Here is a 19,639-nt window from a genome sequence, read left to right as displayed (position 1 = left end):
GGCAACAAGGGCACACTGCTGACTCATATCCAGCTTCTCGGCCACTGTAATCCCCAGGTCCTTTTCTGCAGAACTGCTGCCGAGCCATTCGGTCCCTAGTCTGTAGCGGTGCATTGGATTCTTCCGTCCTAAGTGCAGGACTCTGCACTTGTCCTTGTTGAACCTCATCAGATTTCTTTTGGCCCAATCCTCCAATTTGTCTAGGTCCCTCTGTATCCTATCCCTAACCCTCCAGCGTATCTACCTCTCCTCCCAGTTTAGTGTCATCTGCAAACTTGCTGAGGGTGCAATCCACACCATTCTCCAGATCATTTATGAAGATATTGAACAAAACCGGCCCCAGGACCGACCCTTGGGGCACTCCACTTGATACTGGCTGTCAAATGGACATGGAGCCATTGATCACTACCCGTTGAGTCCGACAATCTAGCCAACTTTCTATCCACCTTATAGTCCATTCATCCAGCCCATACTTCTTTAACTTACTAGCAAGAATACTGTGGGAGACAGTGTCAAAAGCTTTTCTAAAATCAAGGAACAACACGTCCACTGCTTTCCTTTCATCCACAGAGCCAGTTATCTCATCATAGAAGGCAATTAGATTAGTCAGGCATGACTTGCCCTTGGTGAATCCATGCTGATTGTTCGTGATCACTTTCCTCTCCTGTAAGTGCTTCAGAATTGATTCCTTGAGGACCTGCTCCATGATTTTTCCAGGGACTGAGGTGAGGCTGACTGGCCTGTAGTTCCCAGGATCCTCTTTCTTCCCTTTTTTAAAGATGGGCACTACATTTGCCTTTTTCCAGTCGTCCGGGACTTCCCCCAATCGCCATGAGTTTTCAAAGATAATGGCCAATGGCTCTGCAATCACATTGGAAGAGTCCAAGAAAGAGCTGCAGAAGCAGCGGCAGCATGAACTGGCGGTGGTGGAGCGGAGAGGCATAGGGGACCTCCCTGGGGTGAGTGGGGATAGACTCCGGGGGGTCAGTTCCGCAGGGAACCTCGAGACTAAATTGCTGCCCCTGGTTAAGGAGCGGGGGGATGTGGATGCCCACCTCACTGCCTTGGAGGAGTCTGGCGATTTGAACCAGGGGGACCCTGCGGAAAAGCCCCGTGTCTAGCTCCCTTGCTGGGTCCCAAGCCCATAGACTCCGTCAGCCAGAAGGGTGGGGAGGTGGACAGGCTCCCACTCCTGACCCCAACCTATGTGTCTGCTTGGAGTCTCCTGGGCTCAGGCGCCTCGGACCTCCAGTGGGAGCGGAAGGTGATGGTCAATGGGGAGACATTCCTGGGGTGGCGAGATCCTGGGACAGAGAGATCTGTTGTCAGGCCCTGGGTGGTGCAGCCTCCCCAGATGCTGAGGGGATGGGTGAGATGGGTGAGGGTCCCAGGGATGAAGCCCCTCACCCTGCCTATGGCACAGATCCCTGTCCATACCCAGGAGGGTGGGGCTGGCAGGTTGTTGGGGTTCTCCAGGATATCAGCTGCGAGACCCTGTTGTGGGGTGACTGTGTCTCTTTGGGACAGGATCCAGGCCCTGCTCCTGTAACGGCCAAGGGTTTGAATTTGAATCCAGGAAACCAATCGGCGGAGAGGGAAATGGTCAGTGAAACTGCAGATGACCTGGCTGGCAGCGGGCAAGAGCTCCTAGGCTTAGGCTACCTGCCTCCCTGTAACCAGACCCCTGGGGCTGGGTGGGACAGAGAGATGCTCCCCGCCCCCTTGCACACCAGAGAGGGGGCTCACGCTGGCTCTCATGCAGTGAGGAAAGCAGGGAGCTCGCTGCCTACCCCCACTGGGACAGCAAGGGCAGCGCTGAGCACAGTGGGAGCTGAGACCCCAGCTGAGTGGGGGGAGACACAGGCAGGGCAGGGTATCTGTTGGGAGTGGCAAGGTGCTTGGTAAGGAAAGACTGGATGAGCCTAGGCAGCCTTGTGAGCCGATGGCTGTGTCTAGTCAGCAGGGTGGGAAGGCGAGGAGAGTGGAAGATGAGTGTCCCTGGACCTTACCTGTTAGCTGGGTAGAGAAGTGGGACAGTGAAGGAAACGTGCCTGTGTCTGTCAGGGGTATTGACTTGCCTATGGAGGGAGCTACCCCGGTCTCCAAGCAGTTGTCTGTGACCAGCCCTGTGTGCTGGGACAAGGGGAATGAGATCCCAAGCTGGGTGTCTGGGAAAGGAGAAAGTGTGTCCAGCTCTTCTTTGTCTGTGGAGCAGACAGAAGGGGCCTTTCAGCCTGTGATGTTGAGGGGAGTGCAGTTGTCTCAGAGTTGGTTCTGGATTCAGCTAAAGCCCAGGAAGGGAAGGGTCCTCAGTTTGTGTCTGCTCGGGAGAATGGCCCTGTAACTCGGTCGCATCCAGTTTGTGTCTATGTAAAATCCCAGAGCCCAGACAATTCTGGTGCTTGTATTTTGCCTGTTGCTAGTGTGTGGCTGGGAAAGGGTGCAGCAACTCTGTCTGATCAGGGTGAGATCCTAGCCAGGGCACAAGGAGAGCATAAAGGTGATTTGATTGTGTTACTTACTGAGGGAGTGGAAACCTGTAGCAAGAAGGAAAAGATTCCTGAACTTGTGTGTGGCGAAGGGAAGGAGAATGCTTCCAACCTTTTATCTAGGGAGTCTGTAAGTTTGCCTGAAAGGGGATTGTGTAGGAATCCGCCTGATGGGCCAGAGGTGATTCTGGATGTAAGTGAGACCCAGAAAGAGTCTGTTGTTGCTCAGGAAAGTATTCCTCTACAGCAAGCCCTAGGTGAAGAGGGTAAGGGCAGAATTTCTGTGAAGGGTGAATTGTTGCATAGAAAAGCCCTAGGGAAAGGAATCCTCATGGAGTCTTTGCAAGCAGTTTACTGCCACTGAAGGGTGTGAAAGTGATTTAATCAAGAAAGTTTCAGTTCCTAACAGCCAGAAATTTTCTGTTGTGAATGAAGCCACTGACTTTCCTGTTGAAAGATCCAGTGTGGATAGCTTTGAGAAGATCTCAGATGGAGTGAAAGCTGTTAAGAAAGTTAAACAGTCCTATAACCAAGTGGCTGTGTTTGGCCAGCTTGTTGGGGAGACAAGGTTGCTGAGAAAGGGATGTCTCCATGCTGGTTCTGTAAGTGAACAGCATGTGGCCCAGGTCAAGATGGGGGCTCTTAACCAAGAGAGCCCGAATTGCAGCCCTCCAGACTGGAGCGCTGGGAGAAGACCCGATCCCAGTTTAACCCCCAGGGGTTTTGGGGTGGCAAAAGGGCACGGGCTGCATAAACCTGTCCACATGCGGCATGTGAGTGCTATCGACCACCCATGACCTAAGGGAGGGCGTGAAACTGGAAGGGCGTAAAACTGGAAGGGCTTGGTGTAACTCCCACCGCGGAACGGGAGAGATGGTGGGGCATCCATGGAAACGCTGGTGGGTTCGAACTTCCCCAGGTCACCAGCTAAAGTGACCCCACTCAGTTTGGTCTCGAAGGGTGGAGAGATGTGATGAAGCGGGACTGTTCTCAACGTTTCCTCTGAATAGTGTGGGGGTGCCTCAGTTTCCCCCATGCAGTTCTTAAGTCTCTAGCTGGTGGGAGAAGGGTGTATGATCATTGCAGAGCCCTAGAGGGTAGGTGTGTGCAGGGGTCTGGACACAGAGAATGGCCGACACCCTGTTTCCTGGCAACTGATGGCCTGGGCCCTTCCCCCCTGCAAGGTGAGAGCTAAAGGGTTGGAGAGCAAAGGAATCAGGTGAGAACGTTTCAGTTTGGGGCTGGCTGGGGACGTGGAGTGAAGTGCAGACGTGGTTGTCTGGCTCGCTGCCCCCAAAATGGACCCAGTTGAGGGGTCCGGTTCTCTGTACCTACAAGCTCTGTTTTAGACCATGTTCCTGTCCTCTAATAAATCTCTGTTTTACTGGCTGGCTGAGAGTCCCGTCTGACTGCGGAGTTGGGGGGCAGGACCCTCTGGCTTCCCCAGGACCTGGCCTGGGCGGACTGGCTGTGGGAAGCGCACGGAGGGGCAGAGGAGGCTGAATGCTCCGAGGTCAGACCCAGGAAGGTGGAAGCCGGGTGAGCTGTGGGTCCTGAAGACAGGCTGCTCACAGAGAGGAGACTTCCCCAGAGTCCTGACTGGCTTCGTAGGGAGCAGTTCCAGAGCATCGTCCGGGGACTCCGTGACAGGGCTCTTCACCCATGTTCCTGGTGTGTCTCCCGCCGGACGGGGAAAAGGCGGTGATTCTCCCAGCACAGCGCCGTGGGCTGGGGTGGAGCCTGGAGGGCTCAGTGCCAGCTGCTCAGAGCTAACCACAGGGCTGGCCAGGGCTTGTTTTATTAATCAAACCCCATCAGAGCATTCTCTGTGTTCTGGCTGTGATAGCATCTTCCAGCAAGCTCTTCCCGCCGACTGCAGCAACCGCTCAGGAGCTAGCAGTGAGCTGCCCTGGGGGGTGTACACTGGACGGCTGGGATTAATTCTGCTGCGGTTTGGATTGCCTGCCAACTTCTCTCCCTCCTGGGACGTTGCCAGTGTGTGTAACTGCTGCCCTGCGTCCCACACCCTCTACATCACACCTAGGGGGGCTTGCTCTTCCTGCGGCTCCCCGGGAGTGGCTCCTCTCTTCCTGGCACGCACCCTGCACTGTTGGGAGCCAGTCCCCCTGGGCCCTAGATGGCTGTGTCTCTCCTGCAGCGAGTGCAGGGGCAGAGATGCCCAGCAGGGCTGCAAGCGACCCAAGGGATCAGGACTATGAAGAGGGGGTTAACTCATTCCCAGTGCTTTTGATTTCCTATTGGCCAGGAGCCAGGAGGGGGAGTGTGCATGATGGGGGAGTGTTAGCCGATGGCCAGGGATGTTTGGTGAGGTTGGCTGTCTGGCTACAGGGAGCTACTCTGATCCCAGCCTCTGCACCCCAGCACCCAGTGGGGCTTGGCAGTTTTCATCTCCAGTCAGAAGGCTGGAGACAAATGTATTCAGGAATGTGAAGGGGTGGGGGTGAGGGGGGGCGCCAGCCATAGAGCCCAAATCCGCAGAGGGGGCAGCAGGGCAAGTCCCTTCCACCACACACTGCACCTGCATAGCGTGCCCACCTGTGCCCTGGAGGGACCCTTCCAAGGGGGGAGTGAGGCGCTCAGTCTCCACGGCCTGTTCCGTCCAACGCTGCTGAGACTGCTGCCAGGAGTCTCCCAACTGGGCTGTGGCCACCCACTCATTTTACCCAGGCTGTGCAGCCTCAGGATTGGCAGCTTAGACTGGGCTGAGCACGGGGCTGGGAGCCAGGACCTTCCATTGTTATCCTGCCCTCACCACCGACCTGTCTGAGCTCCTTCCCCCTTCCTGTGAGCCCCGGGACTCACATCTGTCATGTGTCCTCTCCTCTTCCCACTCCTCTGTTGCTTTGGCCAAGCGCCTTCCCCTTAATGTGCCTCACTTTCCCCCACCTGTAAAATGGGACTAACCTGCCCCAGCTCCCAGTAGTATAAGGGCTGTGGCGCTCGAAGGCCAGAACTCCACAGCATGCCACTACCAAACAGCCAGCCGGTGGGAACTGCACTAGAGCGATGGATTCAGGAACCATTACAGGGCAGCATCCTGGGTGTGCACCCTCTAACCTCAACCCCCAGCCTGGCCCCTAGACCCCACTGCTCCAGCCCATCTCCCACCACCCGTACCCTCAATCCCCAATGTGTGCCCAGCATGTACCTCCTAGTGTGTCTGCAGCCATCCTTGGCTCTCCAGCCTGCCTTGCCGGGAGCAGGGCCATGACAGGTGACTGCGCTGGGGATTGCAGTGTTCCCAGTCCCTTAGCAAAGGCTTTTCTCCAGCTGCTGGATTCCAGGCCCTGGGATCGGCCCTTCCCTTACCCAGGACTCATTGCCGTGCCAGGCCCAGCCCGAGAGCTGGCTGCTGAGTGGATCAGGGACCAGGGTTCAGGCTCAGGTCGGGACCCCTGCCTAGAGCAGATGCACAGGGCAGTACCGCTCTCCTGGCATTACCACCTGTTATGGAGTCCCCGGACGATGCTCCCTATGAAGCCAGGCAGGACTCTGGGGCAGTCGCCTTCCTGTGAGCAGCCTGTCTTCAGGACCCACAGCTCACACAGCTTCCACCTTCCTGGGTCTGACCTCGGAGCATTCAGCATCCTCTGCCCTTCCGTGCGCTTCCCGCGGCGAGTCTGCTCAGGCCGGATCCTGGGGAAGCTAGAGGGTCCTGCCCCCCAACTCCGCCGTCAGACATGACTCTTAGCCAGCCAGTAAAACAGAGGTTTATTAGATGACAGGAACATGGTCTAAAACAGAGCTTGTAGGTGCAGAGAACCGGACCCCTCAGCTGGGTCCATTTCGGGGCCAGTGAGCCAGAGAACCACGTCCGCACTTCAGTCCATGTCCCCAGCCAGCCCCAAACTTAAACCCTCTCCAGCCCCTCCTCCACTAGGCTTTGTCCCTTTCCCGGGCCAGGAGGTCACCTGATTCCTTTGATCTCCAACCCTTTAGCTCTCACCTTGCAGGGGGGAAGGGCCCAGGCCATCAGTTGCCAGGAAACAGGGTGTCGGCCATTCTCTGTGTCCAGACCCCTGCACACACCTGCCCTCTAGGGCTCTGCAATGATCATACAGCCTTATCCCATCCCCTAGATACTTAAGAACTGCATAGGGGAAACTGAGGCACCCCCACACTATTCAGAGGAAACGTTAAGAACAGTCCCGCTTCGTCACATCTTCGAGACCGAACTGAGTGGGGTCACTTTAGCGGTGACCTGGGGAAGTTCGAACCCACCAGCGTTTCCATGGATGCCCCAGCATCTCTCCCATTCCTCGGTGGGAGTTACACCAAGCCCTTCCAGTTTTACGCCCTTCCAGTTTCACGCCCTCCCTTAGGTCATGGGTGGTCGATAGCACTCACATGCCGCATGTGGAAAGGTAATGTGGCCCGTACCCTTTTGCCGCCCCAAAACCCCTGGGGGTCAAACTGGGATCAGGTCTTCTCCCAGCACTCCAGTCTGGAGGGCTGCAATTCGGGCTCTCTTGGTTAAGAGCCCCCATCTTGATCTGGGCCACATGCTGTTCACTTACAGAACCAGCATGGAGACATCCCTTTCTCAGCAACCTTGTCTCCCCAACAAGCTGGCCAAACACAGCCACTTGGTTATAGGACTGTTTAACTTTCTTAACAGCTTTCACTCCATCTGAGACCTTCTCAAAGCTATCCACACTGGATCTTTCATCAGGAAAGTCAGTGGATCCATTCACAACAGAAAATTTCTGGCTGTTAGGAACTGAAACTTTCTTGATTAAATCACTTTCACACCCTTCAGTTGCAGTAAACTGCTTGCAAAGACTCCATGAGGATTCCTTTCCCTAGGGCTTTTCTATGCAACAATTCACCCCTCATAGAAATTCTGTCCTTACCCTCTTCACCTAGGGCTTGCTGTAGAGGAACACTTTTCTGAGCAACAACAGACTCTTTCCGGGTCTCACTTACATCCAGAATTACCTCTGACCCATCCAGCGGATTCCTACACAATCCCCTTTCAAGCAAACTTACAGACTCCCTAGATAAAAGGTTGGAAGCATTCTCCTTCCCTCTGAAGACTCCAAGCAGACACATAGGTTGGGGTCAGGAGTGGGAGCCTGTCCACCTCCCCACCCATCTGGCTGACGGAGTCTATGGCCTTGGGACCCAGCAAGGGAGCTAGATACCGGGGCTTTTCCGCAGGGTCCCCCTGGTTCAAATCGCCAGCCTCCTCAAAGGCAGTGAGGTGGGCATCCACATCCCCCCCGTCCTTAACCAGGGGCAGCAATTTAGTCTCGAGGTTCCCTGCGGAACTGGCCCCCGGGGGTCTATCCCCACTCACCCCTGGGGAGTCCCCTAGGCCTCTCCGCTCCCCCACCGCCAGTTCATGCTGCTGCTGCTTCTGCAGCTCTTTCTCAGGCTCTCGCTGTCTCTCACAGTCCTCTCGCTCTCTCGGACTCAGCTCCAATCCCATCCGTCTCCGAGATCGTGAAGACCCCCATCTGGTCGGGGACAGGAGTCTTGGGGATGCCTGGCTCCCACTCCAGCTGCTCCCAGATCCTGCTATAGCCCCATTTGGGGTCAGGAATCTGTTCCTTAGAGCGGTCATCCTCCTCCAGCTGCACGATGAACTGTGCTTTGGTGAACTTTCCAAGGCGCAACCCTCTCTTTCTGCACAGGGTTACAATGTCCTTCTTAAGGAGACGGTGACAGGCCATCACTCCGCTCTTCCCAAGTTGTTGTGGACTCACAGGCCTGTGTGCTCTCAGCTCCCCACGGTTTCCAGGGAGAACCCCTAGTGTGCCAGCCCTTCTCGAGGTCACCACCTCTTTGCCAGGGTCGAGCTGCAGACTCCTCTGCCCCGGGACCACTCGCTGCAATCCCCAGGGGAACCCTGTTACTGCCAAAGTCCTTCTCTCTCCCAGGGCCAAGCCACAGGCTCCTCCACCCCCGAGACTGCTCGCCGCAGTCTGCAGGGGGACCCCATTACTGCACAGTCCTTCTCGCTGGTCACACACTCCCAGGGGTTAACCCCCCCCCCCAAACTGCTCCTCTCTGAGCCTTCAGCAGCTCTGGTCCTCGTCAATCCCGCTTCATTTTACCGCTCCCCAGTCACTTACTGCAGGAAGCGCCATCCACAGGGTGCAGTAGATCCCACCTCTGCCACCAGTTATTGCGGAGTCCCCGGGCGATGCTCTGGACCTGCTCCCCATGAAGCCAGTCAGGACTCTGGGGAAGTCTCCTTTCTGTGAGCAGCCTGTCTGCAGGACACACAGCTCACACAGCTTCCACCTTCCTGGGTCTGACCTCGGAGCATTCAGCCTCCTCTGCCCCTCCGTGCGCTTCCCCCAGCGAGTCCGCTCAGTCGGGGTCCTGGGGAAGCCAGAGGGTCCTGCACCCCAACTCCGCAGTCAGACGTGCCTCTCAGCCAGCCAGTAAAACAGAGGTTTATTAGACGACAGGAACATGGTCTAACACAGAGCTTGTAGGTGCAGAGAACAGGACCCCTCAGCTGGGTCCATTTTGGGGGGCAGTGAGCCAGACAACCCTGTCTGCACTTCACTCCATGTCTCCAGCCAGCCCCAAACTGAAACTCCCTCCAGCCCCTGCACCTCTGGGCTTTGTCCCTTTCCCCGAGCCAGGAGGTCACCTGATTCCTTTGTTCTCCAACCCTTTAGCTCTCACCTTGCAGGGGGGAAGGGCCCAGGCCATCAGTTGCCAGGAAACAGGGTGTCGGCCATTCTCTGTGTCCAGACCCCTGCACACACCTGCCCTCTAGGGCTCTGCAATGATCATACACCCCCATCCCACCCCCTAGATACTTAAGAACTGCATATGGGAAACTGAGGCACCCCCCACACTATTCAGAGGAAACATTAAGAACAGTCCCACTTCGTCACACCACCTCAGGGCAGGTGCCTCTGCCCTGCTCGGTACAGAGCTCTTCCTTTCCCTCTCCCTAGGAACCGGGCCGTGTGGCTCCAGGCCTGCCTAGAGCAGTGCCCAGCTTGTGGGGAGTGGCCGTGGAACACCCTCCCTCACCTGGGCCCTGAGCCTGAGGAATCTGCCAGGGCGCCCCAAGCCCTGGGAATCTGTTAGCAAGGCCCAGCCCCCGTCAGCGTTTGTGGCAGTGTGTAGGGAGCCAGCAAATGTGTGTGCACTGTGCGAGAGGACTGCAAATCTGTCAGCGTGCTGCACTCGGACTGGTAGCTCTTCGGCACCCCAGGATCCAGGATCCCGGGGCAAACGGAGGAGGCCATGAGTGACTTGGAGCTTGGCACTGTCTCTCCCAGCCCTATGGGAGTTTGTCTGCCAAGCCCAGCTCCCAGTCTGGGGCAGCTCAGTGTGCACGGCTTGCCTTTCTCAAGAGACGCCCCAGGCTGCAGTGGTGTTGCTCAGGCCTAGGGAGTAGCAGCAAAGCCGGGTTAGGCCAGCACTGGACTATGGGGATACTCTGTGTGGCTTTAGGTGAATCAGCAGAGCTGGATGGGGATCACCGGACTGGAATGACAGGGTGGGCTGCCAGACTAGGCTGAGGGGCAGCGTCAGAGCTGTGTTTGGGGACACCAGGGCTGGAATTTCAGGGGGGCTGTAGCCTTGCATTCATGACCAGTGAAAATCCACTAACTACACCTTTACCAAAAGGCAGAGCTGCCCCCCCCCCCCCCCCCCCCCAGATGTGTATGTGCCTCGCCCCTCACGGTAACTCACACTCAGCCCCCCCTTGTGTTTGGCCTCATAACACAGTCGCTTTGAACATGTCAAGGGTTTGCAGCCCCAGAAACGGTTGGTTTTATTTTTAGCTGCTTTCCTGGCAGCAGCTCTGCTCATACCTTTAAGGCAGCGAGATGTACCGATAACACAGGAAACCAGAAACCTTTGCATAGTGCTGCGAACACTTCCCTTCCCGCCCTGCCCCCTAGCCAGTGCGTGCCCATTTCCAGGGGTCACCACCAGCCTGTTGGCATCCTGAGGCCTCCAGGCGGCACTAGTCCTAGGTGCCGCGTGACATGGCCGCTGGAGTTGGAGACTATGAAGTGAGAGCAGTTGTCCCCCATTAGCCCAGCCCAGGGAAGGCACGCTGGAGACCTCATTCCCTGGCGCACAGGAGGACCTGGAGCCCTTGCTCTGATCCGGTGGGGAAGGGCGCATGTCCTGGGAGAGAGACAGTCAGAATTCTCAGGCAGGCATGGGAGGCCAAAGGCATTGGAGACAGTGGGGTAGCCGAGGGCTGGCACAGTGAACTGTGACTCCGGGGTAGACGCTCCCAGAAGCAGAGGGTTCCAGGAGGCCAGTGCAGAGGTATTGCCCAGCTGGCCTTTCTGCTCTGAACTGGCCTGTGTCCCTTGGGATCTGGCTCAGCTCCTTGTGTGCTGACGTGCGCTCTCTGTGTTCTGTACAGGCAAAGAAGAGAAGGAAGAAGCTAACTACGACTCGCTGAAAATGGAGGCAAGTATGTGCCACGGTCGCCGCCCTGGGGACTCCACTGCCTTGCCAGCTGTTGGTGATGCGTTAGTCCCTGGAACCCCAGCTAAACCGCAGAGCTAAGTGCAGGCTGGGAGCCTTGACTCCTGCCCTCTCGAAGCAAGAGCACAGGCAGAATCAAGTGGCCACTGGGCCACATGGCTAAGTTCCTGTCAGGCTGCAGCCTGGCGTCTGGGGCGGGCATGTCCAACCCCCTGGGCAATCGGAGAGGGGTTCAAGAAGCTGCTGTATGGAGCATGAGAGGCTGGCTAGGTACAATGCAGCAGATGGACGGTCTCACCAGGGCCTGGGTCAGCACATGGGGGCCTGGGCTAAGTTGTACCCTGGACACTAGAGCCCCTGGACACAGAAGGCACCAGGCACTAGAGCACTCTAGAGACCCCGGGGTCTCATTCCAGAGCCCATCAGCTCCAGAGTGAGACCCCGATCCCAGAGCCTGTGCTGCATATCGGGACACGATTGCTGGAGCTGTCTCAGGCCCGTATTGCAGATGTGTGTGCACAGATCAGACACACACAGTGGTGTCTATGGTGGGATCTGGCTAATGTAGGGTTAGCTCTGGCTCTGGGTATCCAGGAGGTCTCACTGCTAACCATCTCTGTCTCCGTAATGCACTCCTGTAGGAGACTGGCAGAGAAATTCTGATTGAAAAGGCCTGACTGCCAGTTCCGCTCTGGGCTCTGGGGTGAGCGCTGCAGTCCAACGTCGGTGGCTGGTGCTTCCCAGGTCAATTCCTGCAGCTCGGCCCTGCTCGGCCTCCCAGGCACTGCGTTGCTAGAACCCATCCTGGGAGAGGCCAACGCTCTAGGCTAATTTTTCTCTGGAGGGAAAAGTGGGAGCTGCAGAAACCTCCCCCATCCCAGTGGGGGGACTGAGGGGACGCAGGGGTCCTGGCACCCTGCTCTGGCCCCAGAGCTAGCATGCCTTTGACATGGTGTAGCCACAGGTAAAACCTGGCCTGGATTTGTGAGCCTCACGCTCTGGCAGTGACATGGCCCTGCCCTGAGCACTGGCACTGGGAGTCAGGAGCCGGGGATCTGTTCCCTGCTCTGCTGCTGACATGGCCTGCGATGGGTGAGTCCCTTCCCTGCTGTGTCCCTTGGTCGTCCACCCCCTGTTCCATGGGTCTCGCTCCGCCCTCACTGCCTTGTTTCCCCAGCGAGCCCCAGGCCCCCCGTGTTCAGGGCTGTGAGCAGAGAAGCCAGCCCCTTTCAGCCTGTCTCTCTCCTCTCTCACTGCCTGCGAGCAGGGATCCCGAGGCCGCCTGCGTGGTGGGCTGGGCTGGGAGTCAAGCCTGCGTCAGAGGCCCATGCAGCGGCTCACCTTCCAGGCCGGGGACCCGTATTACATCAGCAAGAGGAAGCGAGACGAGTGGCTGGCCAGATGGAAAAGGGAGGTAAGGACACAGATTCTGCCTTGCCTGGATGCAGGCCGGTTCACCCTGCGAGGGGTACGTTCTGCCAGCCGTAGATAGCTGACACAGTACGCTTCATCTCCATGGGGATTCAGCCCGGCCTCAGATTTCTCCCCCCCACTCACCTGCCCCCACGCTGTTTGATCCCCCACTCTTACGGAGGCTTTGTCATGTTGGTGGCAACTCCGCTGAAGCTGACACCTCTCCCCTCCCCTTGGCTCCCCATCACAGACGCAGGTTTCAGAGGAGCACGCGGCCCTCCAGAGCAGGGAGAGCCTTCCAGTCGAGCTGTGCTGCTGGCCTGTTCGACGGGGTAGGCGAGGAAATGGTTGGATGAGGCCTTTGTGTTTGAACCAGTCTCTTTAGATGGAGGGGCAGCAAATGGTTCTAGTAACAAGTCGGTGACCATCCGTTGATCACTGTACCTCCTGGGGACAGCAGAACGCAGACTCTGTGCTTCAAAAGCACAGGGCCCTCCTGCTTGAACTGAAGGAGACTCTGTTAGCAGTGAGCAGTGCAGGGCCTTTAGCACACAGTTGGGCTGTTCGTAGCCAGGCTAGCCAGCTCCTGACAGCACCGTTAATTGTGAACACGCACGTGCTTTGCAGCCCTGTCTGGGGGAGTCTGTAGCTGAGAGCAGAGCCCGCGTGACCAGTGGGGAGCTCAGGGAGGTGTGGTGCACACTCAGGAGGTCAGGCCAGGATGTGGGTTACAGCAGGAAGGATCTGCCTCCTTTCTAGTCTCATTCTCTCTCTCTCCAAAGCCCCCCACCCCCTCTCTCACCTCACCATTGTGACCAGCAGGGGCTTCTGGGAACTCTGGGGGGTAGCAGAGCCAAACACCCGGCAGCATTCTTTGAAATGGTCCCCGTTCTGGGAACCGTATCTCCATGGAAATGTTTCTGTTAGGCCTTCAAGTAAGTCTGCCCGGGGCAAGGGTAGGAGCAAAGGTAGAGAACATGGCTGGGTTCTCCAGGGCGAGCCAGCACGGGCAGTCGTGCAGGAAGGTAACTGACTGGTTACCATTCGTTTTTCATTTTTTTGTTCTGTTTTATTCAACATTGGGCCAGGTTCCCTGCTGTCCTTGCCGAGGCGCAGGGCTGGCTCGAGGGAGCTCGCTCCTGATTTACAGCAGTGAAATGAGAGCAGAGCCTGGGCCGTTGTCTCTATGCCAGTGACCACACCAATTATGGAAACCAAGATTTCAGCTAAATGACTGTAACCTTGCCCCACTGAGGCCGTTTTCACTCACTGTGGTCAGTGAGACTAGAGTGGTCAGTGTAATTTCCTGTTTCTAGTCAGTTTCAGGTACATGTTGTCCTGCCCCCCAGCCCAGGGCTGTTGTGTTTGGGTTGGGGAGGCTGCCTGGGAATGCGCAGAACCAACCAAAAGCTGTTTTCTTGGAACGAATCGTGTTCCTGAGCCGTGGCTGGGCTGGGGAGAAGCGGAGGAAGCAGTGGCTCAGGGCCCCAGGCAGCTCACGGGGCCCGATTAGTGTGCCTGTACTCACTGAACAAGTGTGTGTTGGGTTGCTATTGGTTTGGTTTGTGGAGTAATGTAAGCAGTATTCTTCAGGGTGGTGAGGGGTAAGAGGGAGCCCCAAAATATCCTTGCTTAGGGTCCCATGGGCCAGCACCACCTGTGTTCATGAGACTGGTTCTTATTTTCCAAAACCGGAACGTGGGGCCTCAAATGCTGCTGTCCCGTTAAGTAGCATTTGTCTCCTCCCCTCTCGTGGCGCTCCCCGGGCTGTGCTGGACTGTCGGAAATGCCCGGTTGCTGGGCTCTGCTAACCATCTCTGCTTTCAAGTGCAGGTCACAGTGCTGCAAGGGGATGGCTTCCTTGCGACCCTCCTTTGTGTGCTGCTCTTCTTCCCTTGCCCTCTGGCAAGGATCGGTGCTGGCAGCTGCCATTGCCAACAGCCGACGGCCGAGGAGATCTGAGTTTGGACAGGGGGTGCCAGGGGGCAGGTGGAGTCGTCTTTTCTGTCCGTGTGCTGGTGGCCTGGGGCCTCTTGCGGTTTTGGGTGGCTTTCCTTTCTGCATCAGGTTCTTTTCCTGTGTGTCTGTGTCTCTCCCTTGGGCTGTTTTCTTGTCCCTAGCCAGACCCCAGAGGGCAGGTCCTCCAGGTTCACCATGTGATGATGTCACACAATGAATCTGTGCATCTCTGGCTCCTGGCGTTTGCCACTGAACCCTGCCCCGTTGGGTCCCTCCCTCCCTCCCGTACCCCACTCCCCACGCACTGGGAATCGGGCTGCTGATGAACAGTGGGGAGGAGCTAGTGAGAAGCCTGGAGGAGGAAAGCCTTCCATTGAGTCACTGTCCCACTCTCTCAGACCTGGGCAAGCAGGAGCGCACCTGAGCCGGCCAGAATGCAGCCAGACCTCCGCTTTTTGCCTTTTGTTCGCAGGCAGAGGCCCCGTCGTCGGGCTAGGCACTGTGTGGATGTAGAGTGAGACAGTCCGTGCCCCAGGAGCTGATAGTCAGTGTAGGCGAGGGTGAAAGGGGAAAGATGTACAAGGAGGGGAACAGACTAACTTAGAGTCCCACAGCAGCTATGGGGCAGAGCTGCCAATATAAGCCAGGTTTCCTGCCTGCCAAGCTAGCGCCCTTGCGGCAAGACCAAACTGCCTCTCGGGGCTAGTCAAAGTCTGGAGGGTCCCCGGAAAGCCCTTTGGCCTCTCGCTCTGGCTGTGTCCCGGGGACGCCTACACACAGAGGGGAGTGTGCAGGAAGCTGCACGGAGGGTGTCTGGACTGCAGGGCTAGTCCTAGATTCCCCAGGCCAGAAGGGGCCATGGTGATCATCCTGTCACTCCAGTTTGAACTAAAGCAGATCTCTTAGAACCATCCAGTCTTGCTTTAACATTGCCAGGGCTGGAGAAGCCGCCACAACCTGGGTAAGTTGTTCCCCTCACTCTTAAACACTGGCACCTTCTTTCCAGCCTGAATGTGTCTAACTTCCACCTCCTCACCCTGCATCTTGTTAGGCAGGGCTCTGCTAGATTGAAGCGCTCGTTACGACACATTTGGTCCCCAAGCCCTTGCCCTTTCTCTGCTTCCCAATGGGATCTTTCCTTTTCTCTTGGTTGCCAGGAGAACCAAGACAAACACAATGTGATTAAACTAAAAACAAACCAGAGTAAATAAATCCAGGCTGCAGGGGACTTTGGCACAAGCCCAGGGCCTGCCTCTGTCCTGCATGGAGGAAGCAGCTGCATCTTTGCTGTCTAGGAGCAAAGACTGCTCGTCCCAGCATACACCGCTCTCTTCTGAGCCAACAAGCTTGGTCCCCTTTCGTGCTGGGATGGGAATTCATTCTTAAGGCTGTTTGGAGCTCTGGATGCTGTGGCCTGTAGTCCATGGTCTGAGAGCTGGTGTGTAGTGAGCTGTGGATTTTCTTGGACTGCCCTTTGGTCCCCCTGTGACCTACAGCATTCAGTTCTATCCCACGGCCTCTAAGGAAGACCGTAGGTAGTGGGTCCCCCCGGAGGGAAGGACCCTGCATGCGTCAGCTGGTTGTAATGTGGAGCGTCCACCTCTGTGTGTTCTTGGTCTCGGCCTCATCCTGTAGCTGCCAGTGCTAAGGGCCTGGTGCACTGCAAGGCAGGAGAGCCGCACAGTAGTTGCGTAGATGGCGTATAACTGGGGTGAGCCACAGAACAAGGAGAAGGTCAGGAGGGACTGCAGAGAATTCTCCAGGAGAGCCAGGCCCCTGCCCTGAACAGACATACCCGGTGAATGCAAAGCAGCTTCTTGTCCGAGTTCTTTGCAAGATGGTTGTCAGGGCTGGTATGAGCTGGGGCAGGGGTGGCACAGTCTGAGCACTGCACAGCGTGGGGAGGCATCGGCAGGAAATGCTTCTGTGGCAGGGGTTGCAGGCACCTGTCTCCATACTGGGTTGGTGGGCACAGATGCCATGGAGACAGCACTCAGCCAAAGTGAGGGAGCCTGCCCAAAGCCCACCTCTGCCACGTCCTTGTCCCCTTTCCAGCTACGGTGAAGGAGTGACAAACCTCAGGGCCACAATCTGCGGGGTTACGGCTATTGGGCAAGCAGTGGAGAACAGCCTAGAAGCCAGGGAGTGAGGGACACCGGCTCCCCACAAAAAACAAGTTGATAATTCCCCACCCCAAAATAACCCCCCTCCTCTTCCGTGTCTGCTCTGGTTCTGGTGGTGCAGCTTCCCTTGACTGATGGGCACAAGCGTCCATCATCTTCCGTCTCACTGAGCAGAGGGGGGCTTCAAGGTGCGGGGCCCTTTCCTGAGGCCTCAGTGTGTTGCAAAGGGGAAGGGGATTTCCCTGTGCTGTTGTCCCCCCTGCTGCTGCTGCAGCGTCTGCTTCCCACACGGGGCGGCTGGCAGCTTCTGATGTACTGAATGATGTGGTTGTGTTTGCTAACACCCTCCTCTCCTTTACCTTTCTCCCCACAGACTGATAATCCATCGGCATCCCAGCTTGACAAGGTTCGTGGCATGGGTGTAACTTCCTTCTGGGGGGCGGAGCGAGGGGCACGGACATGCTTTGCTTCTGGGCAGTGTTTACTGTGACATTGAAATGCTGTGTGGGAGGCGTGGAGCCCCTGGGCTTTGTGCTGCTGGACATGTTACAGGGTGTGCCCAGACCTCAGACTCCCAGTCACCTGTGTTCAGTCCCATGTTCACAGGCCTGCTCGTTCACACCCACACTTCCATTCACCCCGTCTCACATCCACGCACTGGTGTACACACACTGGCATATAGACATGTACGCCTATGGATGCACACTTCAACACTTCTGTATGTGTACATGCACTAACAACCCCGCAGAGAGTCACACGGCTAAAGCACCATATCCACGCACCATCACATTCACTCAGACAGCCCACGCCCACATACAGTCTGTCCCTTTCCTTGCAGTGTTTGTCACGCAAATGACACCCGGACGAGCCTTCTAGGGTTAATGAAATGCTAAGCCCTGGCTGAGAGAGCGAGGCGCTGAGAGGTCAAATGCGTTGTGTAGGTGCTGTGGACATGGCAGTGCAGACAGCACAGAGGAAAGAGAGGAAGAGATGGTCTCAGAGGAGAGCTGAAAATAGACAGTCCATTAGACTCTGTCAGAGAGATGCAGAAATCTCCCTCCAGTGGCAGAAGCTGCAGAGGAGGAAGCCATTGCGCCACCACTGGGAGGGCGTGTTGAATAGGCGGAGGGGAGGCTGGTGCAGGATGGGTGGGGAGTAAGAGAGAGAGGTCTGTGAAACAGGCTGGGGAAAGCCCGTGGCGGGGCGTGCCTGGGCAGCCAGCCGAGGTGTCCGAGTTTGGGGGCATGTGTGTGTGGCCCGGGGAGAGCTAGGACTTACGAGCTGGCTCGTGCCCTGGGTGTGCATTGCACTTTGCAGGTAAAGGAAGTGACTCAGTTCCTGCCCTGAGGAGCTTACAGTGGAGATGAAATCCAAGTGATGGCAGTACCGCATGGTGGAAAGAGGCTAGCCCAGGGGGCTGCCATAGGCCAGGGGAGAGGGAATGGAGATGACGGCACAGGAGGAGGTGAAGCCGGGGCTGATTCTGGCAGAGAACAGGAGGCGGCAATAGGCAGGTTTCCAGGCGTAGGAAATGTGGGAGGAAAAAGAGGATTTGGGGGGGCAGAGGAGGGCCCTGATGTAAAGGCAAACAGAAGTTTGATAGGGGATCAATCCCCGAGCAGTGTGTGTAGCCCTCTCCTGGCGGACTGTACCCTGCTGACAGACACAGATCAAATGTAGAGCCGGTTCCTGCCTCAAAGAGCTCGCAGGCCAAGGCCAGACAGGACGAGGACAAAGGATGCAGCACCATTTTAAAACCCTCTTTGCCTAGATGTATTCTCCTCCTTCGGAGCCGCAGGCTCTTACCCCGTGCCTGGTAGCGTTCGTTGGCTGTCGCAGAGCAGTGACAGCTCTGCAATAACTACGGTCAAGACCAGCTTTCGTGTTTGAAATTCGACTGCGCTAGGTGCTCTAAAATCTACACGGCTACTCGGATTGCCTCGTTGTGTCTCCTTCAGTGCGGGGTTTGGTAAATGATCCGGATTTGGGGCCATTTGACCAATGATTCCCTCGATAGAACCCCTGGGGAAAAAACAGTTTGTCTTAAAGTTGACAGATTCTGGTGACCTATTTTTGCTCGCAGGTAGAACTCAGATCCTCACTCCAGCATGTCCAGCGCTCAAGGGTTACCCCAAGACAGGACTTGGCACCCACCAGCCCTGGGGGGAATCAAATGAAAACATGATTTGAAAAAGCGTTGCTTCTCCAGTTAGACACGTCACAAGTATCACGTGCTTATCGACCCCTTTAATTAATTCCACTGCATATGTGCGGAGAGAGGCTAGCTATCTGGGAAAAGTCACTGTGTGCCACAGGGTCTGAGTGGTTCTGAGGACGTGTTCTGCTCAGGGACTCTGAGCACCAAGCCAGGTACTGTGAGTTCAGATCCAACCCGGGGTAGGAACAGGCAGTTAAAAAAGCAGGCATGTTGCTCCAGTCTGCTTCTGTCCCTGGCAGTCTTTAGATTGAGGAAACATAATCTGAGGACAACTGAGTATTCAGAAGGCACTGAAACTAGGAAGAAAGTAAACTACACACGCTGATGCTCCCTGGGAGGGGCGAGTTCTTAGGGGTGGAAGAATAGGTGGGAATAGGGGAGCAGGGTTGGAGGATCAGGGGATGGGGAGTGGGAGAGGAGAGGAGAGGAGGAAGGGGTGGGACACTGGGAAGCAGGATATGCGGGGTGACTAATGGGGAGAGTAGGGACAGAGGCACCTGGCAGCCCCACATTCCTCTCCTATGTGTGCGCCACATGCCCCCCCATGTGAGTTGGGATCTGAGCGTCCCTGCTTCCTCCAGTGGTGTCTGAGCTCCACTCCCTCCACCCCGTGTGTGTCAGGATCTTGGGAGGGTCTGCTCATCTATGTGGGTGTGACCCCCTATTTCCTTGCCCCCCTCATGTGACCCAGGTTTTGGAGGGATCTTGCCTTTCTGGGAGTGTCTGCACCCCCCTTCTAAATCCAATCATGTGATCTGGGGGTCACTACTCCTGTGTGGGTATCTGAACCCTGCTTCCGGCCCTCCTCATGTGAGCTAGGAGGATCTGGGGAAGCCCTGCCACTCTGGCAGGGGGTGCTTGGAACAGGCATGAGGCTCAGAGCATGCACCAAGAAAGCACCCACTGAGACACCGTTGAGGCTGGCTGGAGTGAGGAGCTGAGAACCGGTGTGCTAGGCTCCGCTCAAACTCTCTAGTACCAGGGTGCAGAGA

General features: G+C 56.6%; 1 protein-coding gene across 12 annotated transcripts in view; it reads left to right on the top strand.

Annotated features, from left to right (window-relative positions):
- Positions 1–19,639, top strand: part of DNMT3A (DNA methyltransferase 3 alpha) — a 266,976-nt gene that overhangs the window by 132,105 nt on the left and 115,232 nt on the right. For 7 of the 12 annotated variants that reach the window (XM_037893677.2, XM_037893676.2, XM_043541979.1 and 4 more), the window contains 3 exons: positions 10,870–10,916; positions 12,202–12,348; positions 16,803–16,835. In XM_037893677.2, the coding sequence (XP_037749605.1) occupies positions 10,870–10,916; positions 12,202–12,348; positions 16,803–16,835 (227 nt within the window). The remainder of the gene's footprint in view (positions 1–10,869; positions 10,917–12,201; positions 12,349–16,802; positions 16,836–19,639) is intronic. The other 5 variants (XM_037893680.2, XM_037893678.2, XM_043541985.1 and 2 more) reach the window with 1 other exon arrangement.

The sequence above is a fragment of the Chelonia mydas genome, chromosome 3, assembly GCF_015237465.2.
Source record: "Chelonia mydas isolate rCheMyd1 chromosome 3, rCheMyd1.pri.v2, whole genome shotgun sequence".
In the NCBI taxonomy this organism is placed as follows: Eukaryota; Metazoa; Chordata; order Testudines; family Cheloniidae; genus Chelonia; species Chelonia mydas.
This window is presented reverse-complemented; position numbering and strand designations above follow the sequence as displayed.